Genomic DNA, 13,871 nt, shown 5'->3' on the forward strand with positions numbered 1-13,871 from the left:
TATGTAGAATCAGAAGTAAGAGGAGATTGAGATCTAGTGAGATGAAAATATTTCAGCATGTTGGGGATCGGGGCTGATAGGACCAATACTTTAAAAGGGTTTCTTGATAAACATGATATCTTTTTTATATAATCTGAAGACATGATTATTTGGTGATGTTTAAAGAGTGGGAAGTACTCAGTAAGACAAGGATATAATTTTTTGGAAAAAGAAGAGGCTAAAGAAAAGTGGGCATTGTGGATTTGTTGGCACCATGCTTGCCTAGGTGCGTTCATGTGGTTGGCTAGTAAGGGATGTGTCTTGACAAGGAAGATACTTTAGAGGATTGGATTTGTAGGCCCATTCAAATGTTTCTTATGTCATGAGGTAGAGGAGAACATAGATCATCTGCTCCTCAATTGCAGATTCTCAAGGAAATGTTGGGAACCTATTCTTAGTAAATTAGAGTGGGTAGGCCCACTTCCAAATAGTTTAAAACATTGGCTAGTTTCTTGACCAAGTAGTAGTCATAAATTGACCTTTGCAGCTTTATGGGTGGTCATCGCTTCAACTTTGGAGTGAGAAACATGGAAGGAAAGGAATAGAAGAATCTTCCAAGAAAAGGAAGTGGATTGAGACAAATTCACATTAAGAATAGAGAGCAATCTCAGAACTAGTTTCTAATGTAGCCTCACTTGTCAATGTAACAAAAATCCCTTTTACTACTTTTGACTCAAGGATTCAGTCTAATTCGCCTCAGATTAGGTTCCAACTCATTCATGGGCTTCCAAGGGCTAATCCTTTTCCCTCAGAGGGGAATTCTTGGGAGCAAGAGCAAAAGATGGAAGAAGGTTGGATTAGACTTCATTTGCCAAGGCTTCTGAAGGGAACTCGGATTGGTGTGGGGTTGGTTGTGCAATCTTGGATGTAAACAATAACGTCTTGGCTCTAGGAGCTAAGTCTTTAGTGGATGGGACAAATAATGTGGTAGAATGCCAAGCAACAATCTTTTCTCTCAATGTTGCAAAGAAACTTGGATGAAGGAAGATTCATATAGTTGGCAACTCACAAATTGTGATCAATGGTATAATCAAGGAAAAAATGAAGGCTTGAACTTTGGACAAATACATTAAAAGGATATGAAGATTGCTTGATGGCTTTGAGATTTTTCACATGTCTCACACTAGAAGGGGAGGGAACAAGTTGGTGGAAAAATGGCCAACGTTGGTGTTAGTCTTGGCAATCAACAAGAGACGTTGAAGACTTTACAAATATTGTTCTATTCGACATTCATAACCCCCAAGTTAATCAAACAAATGAAAGGACATGTCAATGATGAAGAAGTGAGATGGTATGTTGGTGGTCATTGTCCTTCCCTTTGGCTCATTTTGAGGCCACAAAGATAGAGAGCACAAATCACTTGGAGTAGGTGCTAATTATGATGACGTAGAGAACTAGCGAACTTTCCAAAGAAAGGAAAAATTTAAATTGCAATTTTCTCGAGATGTCATTGTCTTTCCACAGTGAGCTAGTTCAAGGATCAAAGAAAAAATTGAGGCAAACTTTTACCTGTCGACTCCTAAGAAGAAAAAAACCTCGAGTTTTAGTAGTGAAATCACACCACTGCTTGGGTGAGGTTTTTCACATTCAAAAAGATGAATTTGTTAGTCTTATTGAGCGACTATTAGGAAAGGAATTATGGGTAAGGATTTCCTCACATGAACAAACCTGGACATCTCGTCCCTTTTTTGTGCATGGGTTTTCCTTTTGGCCCAAAACAAGGAGGAGGTTGCAAAGATTATTGAAATTCGTGTGGAACCTATTTGGCATCAAGGATATCAGAGGTGGCTTGACATGGCCGAAGTGGGACTTGGCTTTTAGACTATCGAGGGAGTGTGGCACTGTGTGGAAGGACCCGAGGAAGGAATGTAACCATTCCTCATTTTTAGCACTTCGGTCCCAATTTGGAAGTGAAGGGGTGAGGCTTTGACAACCTGGGTGAATTAGCTCCTGTATCTTGCTAAATGGGATGAGGACCAAAAGTGAATGGAAGAGGAGAGGAAGTAGAAACAAGAATTCATGCCAAGCATGGTTAGGGAAAGGGATATAGGGGAAATGGCAAGAGATGTTGTGCCTCTGGTGCTGGGATGAAAGATGGGGAAGATGCCAATGGTGGTAGGAGTGATGATCACTGAGTCAAGGGAGGAAAAGATGACCCACTGGAGGAATGGGTGAGCCATCTTCTAGTTCACAATTGGCAACCCGTTTTCAGTAATAGGGCATATAGTAAGTCTTCTTGGTGGTGTGTCTCTATTAGTCTTTTGGTTGTTGTTTTTTGTGGTATCTGCTATATTGAGTGGTTTGGGTGCTAATGCCCTTGCTTGTTTGGTTTTGATGTTGCTACTTCACTTATTTGTAATGGATGGGTATTAAAAATCTTTGAATGTAGGCCTATTCATGATTGCATTGTAAAAGAGAATATGAAAGCAAGGCTAGTGGGTCTGTTTGTTTGACAATATAATCCTTTTCAAAACATCGACAATAAAATATCACTTAATTAAAAAAAAACACTCTTTAAAATATATTTTTCTATTAGCTATAGAGAGATCAAAAGAAATATACAATTCATCGAGAGTCAAAAGGGAGGCAGAGCCTCACACCAAAACCGAAGAAGCAATAATACAAGTATGATAGATCATATACAACAAGAGCCCAAAAAAGAGAACCACAGAACTAGTGCAGAATATCAAAGTAGTTATCCACCCACGCGGTCCAACCGAGTGGGTCTTCCATCCAAACAATATTCTTCCACTCCTGGATCTGGGACAACTTAAAAATCTCCTCCTGAGTGGCATTCTGATTCTTTTTAATAGCTTGGTTCAGCTTCCGTCGCGTATGCTCAAACACCTGCAAATTATCCAGAGTCCTCCATTGATACCTGTGTTTAAGCTCGTAAAAGAAGAAAGTAGCTTGGCCATCCTTGAGTAACCTTCGTAATTTGTCTTTTTCAATAATCATGGTGGTTTGAACCTGCAAGAATATTTTAAAATGTGAGTTTTTGATAAAACTCAGTAAGAACCCTTGACTTACCTTGGTATTTTTCCTCATTTTTGCATTTCCAGATTTGCCAAAGACTGTTAGAATGTTAGAATATTTAATAATGAAAAATTCTATATATTAATAAAATATTTAAAGTTCTTTAAATTATTTATAAATTCAATTTTTTTTATTGAAATGATCAAACCGTCATTTAAAAAATCATATCAGGTGGGGCATATGTCAAATTCCAAGCTTGCCTTCATCCATTCTTCGCCAATGCAACTTCCCCACGAACTTCTGTTGAGATAGCACGTCAAACACCAATTATTGTTCACATAAGTAGATGGCCATCCGACTGCATACGAAGACGATGCTGGGTATATGTGCTTTTTCGATCATAAGTTGCGAATGTCAATGCCATCCACTGCCCATCTCAATCTCACAGCATTATGTAGAGAGGGTCGGTTAAAAGAGGTGCTACACTTTATGCGTGCAACACAAAAACCCACATCAGAATCTCGTACATATCTTCAATTATTGCAGCTCTGTATTGCCAAGAATGCGCTTTCAGAAGGTAAACAAATTCACTCTTTTATCACAGACAATGGATTTGCGTTTGCTGCAAGCACATTTTTTCAAAATAAGCTTATCAACATGTATGTTAAGTGCGGGAGTTTGGTGGATGGTCGCAAAGTCTTTGACGACATGATAGAACGAGACAGCGTCTCCTGGAACGCTGTCATTGCAGGCTACAGAAGATATGGATGTCCTCAAGAGGCATTGACTTTGTTTAATAAAATGCAACGAACAAGAGTTCAACCTGATCAGCTTACCTTTACCAGCATACTCGCAGCCTGCGCCCAAATAAGAACTTTGGAAGAGGGCATGGACATACATCAAAGCATAATGGAAATGGGGTTTCTATCAGATGTTGTAGTTGCAAGTGCTCTGCTTGACATGTATGTAAAATGTGGAAGCGTAGAGAAAGCACGCGAGTTATTTGACAAAATGCCTCAACGAAATGTGGTTTCTTGGAATTCGATGATTACTGGATATGCACAAAATGGTGCTTTTGACCAGGCTTTAAGCCTTCTCAGAGAAATGCCTCAGTCAGATGTGGTCTCATGGAATGCTCTGGTTTCAGGGTATGCTCAAAATGGGTTCGTTGATAAGGCTTTGGAGGCATTTAAACAGATGCAATTGGCAGGTTTAAAGCCAAACGCCACGACATTTGCCAGCATCCTCCCAGCCTATGCCAAAAAGGGATTTTTGGAACAGGGCATGGCTATCCATCAAAGTATAATAAAGAGCGGATTTATATCAGAAGATGTTGTTGCAAGTGCCATGTTAGACGTGTATGCGAAACGAGGCACCGTTCACAAAGCCCGTGAGCTATTTGACAAAATGTCTCAGCGAAATGCAATCTCTTGGACTGCATTGATTTCTGGATACGCACACAATGGGCTTACCGAAGAGGCTTTGGAAAGTTTCAAACAAATGCAATTGGCAGGGCTGAAGCCCAATTCCACAACCTTTGCAAGCATCCTGTCAACGTCTGCCAAGGTGGTAAATTTAGATCAGGGGATGGAAATCCATCAAAGATTAATTGAAAGCGGATTTATGTCAGATGTGATAGTTGTGAATGCCTTGATAGACATGTATGCAAAATATGAAAGCATATTGAAGGCACGCGAACTGTTTGACAAAACATTTCAACGAAATGTGGTTTCATGGACTTTGATGATGTCAGGTTATGCTAAAAATGGACTTGTTGAAGAAGCCTTGAAGACTTTTAAGCAAATGCAATTGGCAGGTATAAAGCCAAGCTCCGCAACCATTGCCAGCATCCTCCCAGCATGTGCCAAAATGGGAGCTTTGCAACAGGGTATGAACATCCATAAAAGCATAATCGAAAGTGGATTTTTGTCAGATGTCGCTGTTGTGAATTCGTTGATAGACATGTATGCAAAATGTGGAAGCATGCACAAGGCAGTTAAATTATTTGATAGGATTTCTCAACGAGATGTCATTTCTTGGACTGCAATGGTTGCAGGATTTGCACAAAATGGGCTTGCTGAAAAGGCCTTAGAGACTTTTAGGCAAATGCAACTGGTAGGTGTAAAGCCAAACTCCACAACCTTTGCTAGCATCCTTCCCGCTTGTGCCAAAATGGGGGCTCTGGAGCAGGGAATGGACATCCATCAAAGCATTATTGAGACTGGATTATCGTCAGATGTTGTAGTTGTTAATACCCTTATAGACATGTATGCAAAGTGTGGAAGCATACAGAAGGCACATGAACTCTTTGACAAAATGTATCAACGAGATGTGGTCTCATGGACTGCAGTAATTGCAGGGTATGCACAACATGGTCTTTGTAAAGACGCCCTATCACTTTTTGAACTAATGAAGCACTCTGGAATATACCCCAACAATGTAAGCTTTGCTTGTGTTTTATTCGCATGCAGCCATGCAGGTTTAGTGGAGGAGGGCTGCAAATATTTTAATGGCATGAGTGACTCTTATTGTATTACACCTATAATTGATCATTACATGTGCATGGTTGATCTTCTTGGCCGTGCTGGATATCTTGAGGAAACTCTAAATTTTATTATCAAAATGCCAACTAAACCTGTGGTGGCTGTGTGGATATGTTTGCTTGATGCCTGTAGATCACACAAGAACATAGGGTTAGGAGTATTTTCAACTAATATTCTTTCTGAGCTGGACCCCAAAAATGCTGCAACATACGTTCTTATGTCGAACATTTATGCAGAAGTGGGCAGGTGGGATGAGGTTCAAAAGGTAAGACGACTGATGAAAGATGAAAAAATAAAAAAGATACCTGGATGTACTTGGATTGAAGTTCATAAAATAGTACATGTTTTTTGTGTAGGAAACACATAAAATGTAGATGTATACACTTTTGTAAAAATTGTCCTTGGAGATGGAGGCAGCCGGCTATTTTCCATATTCAAGATATATGTTAAAGGAAATGGAGGAAAATAGCCATCTGGTTGGCAATTCTATCTGGTTTGTTAAGCAATTCATCTGGAACAATTATTAGATTTTTCTAGAAGATGTGGACTGCCACACTGGATTCAAATTTACCTTCAAGACTGTTGCAAGACAAATTTGTTGGGAAAAGCATATACTGGTTCTGTGATTTCAAATAAAAACAACATTCCTGTATGATTATGGGCAATGCTAAGCGAAGCAGCATGTATTTACAGTCCTGCATTAGAACAAGGTTCATTGCTTAAAACAACCTTGTTCTAATGCAGGACTAAAACATCCTCATAAATTGAATAAGATGGGTTTACCTTGTTTTGTAAAGCTAAATTAAAAGAGGGGATTTTTCTGAATTCCAGAGTTATCATATACACTGTTTAAAAGATGAAGGAAATAATTAAAGTAAAAGCAGTGCTCAAGCTGGGGAATAATTTAAGTCTAGAATTATTATAGTCACTGTGAAAGAAAAGAACAGCATAGTTGAAGTAAAAGCGAGCTGAATAACTTGGGCCCTTGGAAGTCTGGGAATTCTTGCTATCCATTCTCTTATAAATAGCTTCATTTTACCTGCTCTACTCACATTGCTGCAGTTTAGTATTGATCACAGTTTTTAGGAGGCATCAAATTTTAAGAGTGCTTCAAGTTTTATCCGTGTAGTTGATAGTACTATTTGAGAGTGTTTAAATCTCTTGATTGTTGCATAGGTCAATTATGACATCTGTTGTGGTTGGTGTTGTTCTTGAAAAGCTTGGCGGGATGTTGATAGAAGACATAAACAAGTAGGTTTCACTTGTCTGTAACTTTAGAAGTGACTGTGAATGGCTGAGCAAAAAGCTCACAAATTTAAGACTCTCTCAGAGATGCAGATATCCTGAGTGCACACAATGCACCCATGAAAAGATGTCTACTGCATGTTGTAGAGATCGCTTGGGATGCAGAGGATATATTGGACGAATGTGCTCTTCAATCAAGAGTTACTGATAATGAAATTTCCCAATCCTCTTGTGTCAGTGCTTTCGGTAGCCTCAATTAGTGTTTCGCTTTGGCACGTTGGATTAAGCTTGAAACATAGAACGAGCTAATCATGGAAGATGGAAATGAGCTGAAGCTTGATGGGGATGTCATTCATTCAGACTAACCTTCCACAAGTACAGTGCAGGATCTAAACTGGAAGGGGTCATCTATAATAGACAGTGATTCACATTCAGTGGCTATTGAGTCCAAGGTTGAACAAGTCATTCTCCTGCTCAATGACCCTGCCATGCCTGTCATTGGCATCATTGGTATGGGCAGTGTGGGGAAGCATTTTAATGAAATGTTTTCATCAGAATAAATAATAGATATAAGCAATTCATATGGTCTTCTATTTCTCAAACTTATTAAAAAGTTGCAGGTTGCTTTGACCATGGAACTATATTTGAACAAGGTTGTAATGAGAGGATAGATGAGGTGGAGGGAGCAGAGATGATTCATGGCCGTTCAGCAACCACAAGGTTCCTCATTGTGTTGGATGACGTGTGGAGGGCAGCCAAGCATGAGAACTTGGTATTACCGCTGGGCTTTTCTAGGGGGAGTAACCCCCAGCGCAAAATTGTGGTCACAACAGGAAGCAAACATGTTTGCAGCAACACAAATGCTTGTGTTTATGAGTTACAGCTTTTGTCAAAAGAACAAAGCTGTAACCTGTTTTGTTCCTTTGCTTTCCATTGAAATCAACAGCCAAATCATCTTGCAGGGATTGCTCATCAAAACAAAGGGGAATGTGGGAGACTACCCTTGGCTGTTAAAACAGTGGCAGTGTCTCTGGCAAATAAGACATTGTGGAGGGAGTGGGAATCCAAATTGGAGCAGCTAAGAGTGACAAATTCTACCGAGGATCCAATTATGCAGATTCTCAAGCTGAGTAATGATTCTTTTCCCTAATCTGCATATTTTTTATTCTTTTTGGAAGAAGAGGTAATAGAGTTCAATATCTCATAAACATGTGAGTAGCAGAAGGATATGTTGCTCAAGGAGGGGACCGGGCAGATACTGGATGGAGTTATATTTCTCACCTTCACAGCTTATGTTTGGTGGAGAGAGTAGATGATATGTATGATGTGGATGTCAGGTATCAACATATACATAGATTTTCCACACTGCATGATTTATTGCTTGATTCCACCAATAGCATAGCAAAAGAAAGTCAATGTGCATTTAGTATGGAAGAAGCCTTGAAGAGAGGTCTCACTGCACAAATGGGCAGGAGGTACCACAGGTTCCTAATGGACAAGAGAAGCATAGACGATAATGATGTAGATGTGATGGCAAGAAACAGGGCATATTCTGCATCATGTCTTGACACTGTTTATCATTTTCATAAAATAGACGCATTTGAAATATTCCAACAATCCTGCTTCGTGGTGCAAGAGTACTGTACATACTTGACTTTAGTGGCACCAGAATTCCGTCATTGCGAGATTGTGTTGGGAGTTCGAAGCTCTTTAGAATTTTGAATTAAGATAAGACAAGTTTTACTGTGGTATCAGATTGTGAGAAAAGCAATAAATCTTTGCTTCCTTGCCATTTCTTATTGTAGGAATCTAGAACACTTCCCTAAGTGGATTGATGAACTTCATTGCCTAGAACATCTGGATATCCACACAATGACTGAGAAATCCCCGCCAAAACGACTATCAAAGCTTGTATCTTTGGAAGTACTGAAATTAGATTGGTATTCCAAACTATGTATGGAGGAGAATGAATTCTTAGGGTCGGGGAATTTTAATTTGGTCAACCTTTGCAAAGTGAACATACATGACGTTGAATTGAAAAGCATAGAAGATGGAATCCTTGCAGCAGTGGTGAAGATGCATGCTCTCACAATAGATAACAATTGTTCTTATGAAGGTAATCTTCCACCTCTATCAGAGAAAATGTTAGCTTTGAAGGGTTTTGAATACCGTTCCTTACTTCAGGTTGCAGTGCCGATTTGGATCTGTGGTTTCTGAATTTGATGCAATGGAAGTTACAGAATTGCCATTGTGCTCAATATCCCTACACTAGAAATGATGCCTAACTTATAAAGTTGGAGTTGGTAACCAATACAAATAGCGAGGATTTGCCAAAATGGTTTGGGAAGTCTCCGGGATTTCCTGAGCTACTTTATTTTTAATTTTTTAATTTTTCACTGTTAGAGGAGTTGCCAAAATTAGAGTATGCAGTGATGCCACACCTTGCTGTACTAAAATTAAATTCCTATGACAATCTGAAAAACGGTTCATGTGAATTTGAGCTCATTGAAAGTCTGAATAAGTTTCACTTCATCCATATGGCAGTGAACCATATGCTTGATAAGGGGGGAATTATAAAACAAAATAGAAGTTAGTATTCCCAATGCTAAAATTAAAAGTGACATCATGGAATAGTGAAATGTAGGATGAGTGTATTTTTTTAATTTCCTTTTGTAATGTAAATGATCATTCACTACCATTTGTATGGTTTATTAAGCATGAAAGAATGAATACTGAAGTCTCGTAAACTATCCAAACATGACAAAGTTTCTACGTTAAATGGAATTCTCACTTCTATTTCTATGATTGATCTTAGAATTCAATGAAGGCTCCAATGTTTGCACTTAAGTTTGCACATGATATATTATTAGTTTTAAAACTGCTGTATGCTATTTTTTTTCATGGTGTACAAAATTTCAGAATATTTTCACAATACTCTTTTAATTCAAAAGTTTCTATCCAATCAAAATCAATTAAGAAAAGGATTGTAGTTTTTATTCTCATAAATGATATTAACTTTCATACAGATTAGTTATAGATATAACATATAATTTCACAATTCTTGTAATATTACTATCAAAATCCAATTGTCTAGTATTTGGCTCAAACTCATTGACCCATGTTTCATGAATAGTAGTTCACAAGAACCCATCTCTCGTGAGAATGAATGAAACATGTAGCGCTCATTGCATCTAGGTGATGCTTACTTAGCACTTATCACATCCCTTATGAACATCTCCAAGTTGTAATGAGTGTTAAGTCTTCCATTTATTCTCATGAGAGATGAGTTTTTGTGAACAACTACTAATGAAACATCAATCAATATGTTTGACTTGAGAAATTGCAAAATTGAATCTTGGTAGCAATATCACAACTGAAAACTTCTACTTATTTTATTTCTTATTTAAACTCATCTTAATATAATTATGTATATCCAACTTAACTCTTATAATTTGATACAATTTCCATAGAAAAAGATATGTATATTCTACTACTTTTGAGTTGTAGACAAGATGACATTGGATTTAAGCTTAGGAAGTAGCATATTGAATCCTAAAACACAACTTATATGGCATACACTAGTACTGATGTTTTAGGAAATAAACATTTGAGTAATATAAACGATTTATTCATTATTATGTCATATTTCTATCATCAATTATCCTAATTATAGTTTAATGTGAACTTTTGATAGCATCTAAATTTAGAGGTTTCTAGTAAAGTTCTAGCAATCTAAGTAAGCTTAACCTTAAGATGGAATCAGATTGGGATAGGTGACCTCCTTGGGAGGCTTGGAGTTTCACCCCTATGAGCATCACCTAGATGCATGACTACTAAGTGTTCCATTAATTCCCATGAGAGATGAGCTCTTGTAAACCAATACTCATGCAACATGGGTCAATAAGTTTGACTTGAAAAACTACAAAAATGAATCTTGATAGTTTATATCACAAGTTTGATTGTTTTCTTTAGCTCAATTAAATGTTAAATAGTTAAATATTATAAACCAAATAATATTTATTTTCACATTTGAAAGAGAACATTAAATTTGAAACTATTTAACAAAATCCTATAAAATACATTGTGAAAATAACTTGGATTTCTTATTGGATTTTTTTCCACATAATACTAAATTTATCTACTCAAAATTTAAATCCAGTCTCTTCTTCAAATCATTTTGTATATCATTGTCATAGATTATTTTTGTTGTTGCATTTAATTGAAATTTTCGAAAAGGGAATGATGTTCTGCAAATTTAGTCATATTCATCCTTTTCTCTCTGTGAAATAAAATTGATCTTAGAATATTGTTCTTTAAATAGATGAATTAAGGAATTTTAATAGTATCCATAAGCCCGAGTAGTCTAAAGGATCAAGAGACACAAAATTAATGAAGATTTAAATCCCTTTGGTATCAACTCATTTTTTATGAATATTGACTAGGAAGTTTGTTCTTTTGTAAAGCCTTTCTTCCTCAAACAACTCATTTAGGCTATGCACCTTAGAATTGTTTTCAAAATGAGAACACTTTCTCATAGGTCACGCACACTGTTATCAAGTTCTATTTAGTTTCAACTATGGGCTCAATAGGCCCTTTCATTCCTTGTTCATACTTTTCCAATCCATTTCCTTCATAGCTCATCTTCTTCATTATTTTCAAGCCAACACTCTTACTATTATAACAAACAAAATTTGCAAACTTCTTGTCACTTTCTTGCTTACACTCTTTATCACAAACAATTTTAGCTTCAACATAATCACATTTTTCATTTACATAATCACATGTGACATAAGTACTCATTTTTATCTTTAACATTGATCAATTCCTTTTCTAAATCTTGAGCTTGATATAAGTACTCATACTTATGTTCCAACTTCTTTGAAACTTTTTATCAGTTTTGAATTAGATTCTTTAACACTCAACAATTCTTCTTCTAAATTGTCTTTTTCCCTTTTAACTCTTTTTATAGCTTTTCCCATTGAAACACAAGAAGTTAAACTCACTTTATCCTTTTTCAACAACTTACTATTATATAATATATCGTTTTAAGATTTCTTCATGAACTTCTTCAAAACTCAAGTTACAACTTTGAACAACTTGCACATGTAACTTCATTCACATTCTCTACAAATTTCTTTACTAGTGACTTCAACTATAAGCTTCATAGCAGATATGAAACAAGTTGTGTAGTGCCTCTCGTGTTTGCAGTCTCTACCTTGTTATATTTTGCTCCGAAAGATACTTGTGACTCATGTTATTTTTACATTTGAGATGACCTGATGGTTAGATGTTATACTTTGATTTCTAGTATCATAGATGTTAGATTACTATGTTGTTCAGTTGATCATATCTGCATGATGATGCCTTTTGAGATGACATTATGTTTTATGATGATATTTGGTTATCCGGTATTTAGAAATATCCTCTGATTACGTTTGTATGTTGGCTTTAATGCTATGGTTATTGTAAGAATTTTTCTTAGGGCAAAATTCACCCAAGATCAAGGAACTCAAGCACAAGCACAACAATAGACCAAAAGAGTATGATCAGAATGACAATATGATATTCATTCAATATGCAAGAACACTAGGAGTGCCTGTATATAAAGGCCTCTAGAATGCTTCTAGAATGCATAGGAATTAGCAACATGATAAGTCATACAACTAGGCACATGTCCACCAGGTGTGGGTTATCCTCCATTAAGCACAGGAGTAGGTGTGATGATGAGAGGATAAGCCTAAAAAGGTGTAGCTTGCAAAATTATGTTGTAGACACCATGTGCTAAATTAGGAGTGCGCATGACTATGTTGTCTACATGAAAACTCAATTAATTATGCAAACTTCGGTGTTGTAGACACCATGTGCTGAATTAGAGTTACTTACTTCAGTGTTGTCAACATGACAACTCGTAAGAGTAAGCAAACCACTAAGTGTCTCACCTAAAAAATAATAAAATAATACATAAACCTAAGTAAACTTAAGTAAAGTGTAAATAGTAAATACTTATTTACACCAACACCCCCCCTTAAGTGCAACTTAGGGGAATGCTCTTAAGCTTACAAAAACTAGGATGAAATGCATTCTCTCATAAAGCAGAGAAAGAGGGAAAACCTTATGGGAGAAACCCTCCCCCAAAAAGAGAGATGAAAAGAACTAGATGCATGGATGGATGGAGTAATTAAGACCCCCCCATTACAACATACATCAAGTATATACAAAAGAGAAGTATGAGAAGGACAAAACCTCATATGATAAAAAAGTCCCCCCCATAAAAGAGAAGAAGAAGAGAGAGAGGATAGTCCCCCTCCCCCAATTGTAGAGTGTCGATCAGTGATAACTGCTCCGATGTAGAAGTTGATCTAGGACTGCTGAATAATGTTCCTCTCCTTTGGAAGAAACAATATCATAGGTACATATGAGATGCTTCCCCTATGTGTAGAAAGAATCCCAATGATCAATGATGCGTCTGAAACCTGCTCAATTGTCCCTGTGTCGATATTGACTATCGCCCCTTCCAATGTTGTTGAAAAGAACAATGTCGGATCTAGCAAGGATGGATGTAGAACCTGCCCCAAAGAACCTACTGTCTCCTCAAATGATAAAGAGATCTTCTGCAACTATTGCACATAAGTATCCACAATCATATAAACCTGTGAAGATCGATCATGTAGCAAATGGACATGAGGGTCAGACTAAGCCCTCACAACAACTGAAGAAGGATCTTCTTCATCAAAGAGAAGATGTATATCATCAATGATGTCTCCCAAATCTACTATGTGTGACTCCACGAACAAAATTGAAATATCTGCTATGTAGTCATCCTCTAATGCTGGAGCTAGAAGACTAGTTGTACCCTATTGTGCTAGACCTATCACTGTGGCAATATATGCACGTGAAATGTGCTGATGATGTGACCTCTCCCTGCATCTGTCAATAAAATCCCACATATCTGCATTTTTTGAACAACTATCATTGGTGTCACTATCAATTTCCATAGTGTATGAAGTGTCAAGAGGATTAGAGGATAAGCTGGGTGAACTTTTCTCAAAGTGTACATTCCTCTCTATG

At 37.1% G+C, this 13,871-nt stretch overlaps 1 protein-coding gene and 1 pseudogene across 1 annotated transcript; both read left to right on the top strand.

Annotated features, from left to right (window-relative positions):
- The first annotated feature begins 3,292 nt into the window (after positions 1 to 3,292).
- LOC149538456 (pentatricopeptide repeat-containing protein At4g21300-like) lies at positions 3,293 to 9,298 on the top strand. Its single transcript, XM_089799782.1, has one exon. The coding sequence runs from the start codon at positions 3,400 to 3,402 to the stop codon at positions 5,923 to 5,925; it is 2,526 nt and encodes an 841-aa protein (XP_089655908.1). The 5' UTR covers positions 3,293 to 3,399; the 3' UTR covers positions 5,926 to 9,298.
- On the top strand, positions 6,742 to 9,298 carry LOC149538457 (disease resistance RPP13-like protein 4; annotated as a pseudogene).
- Positions 9,299 to 13,871: the final 4,573 nt, after the last annotated feature.

The sequence above is a fragment of the Cupressus sempervirens genome, chromosome 9 (assembly GCF_028749045.1).
Source record: "Cupressus sempervirens isolate cs-2001-9-10 chromosome 9, ASM2874904v1, whole genome shotgun sequence".
Classification (NCBI taxonomy): Eukaryota; Viridiplantae; Streptophyta; class Pinopsida; order Cupressales; family Cupressaceae; genus Cupressus; species Cupressus sempervirens.

Excerpts from the sequence above, each read along its gene's own strand:
- LOC149538456 (XM_089799782.1), top strand. The coding sequence starts at position 3,400 with ATGTGCTTTTTCGATCATAAGTTGCGAATGTCAATGCCATCCACTGCC.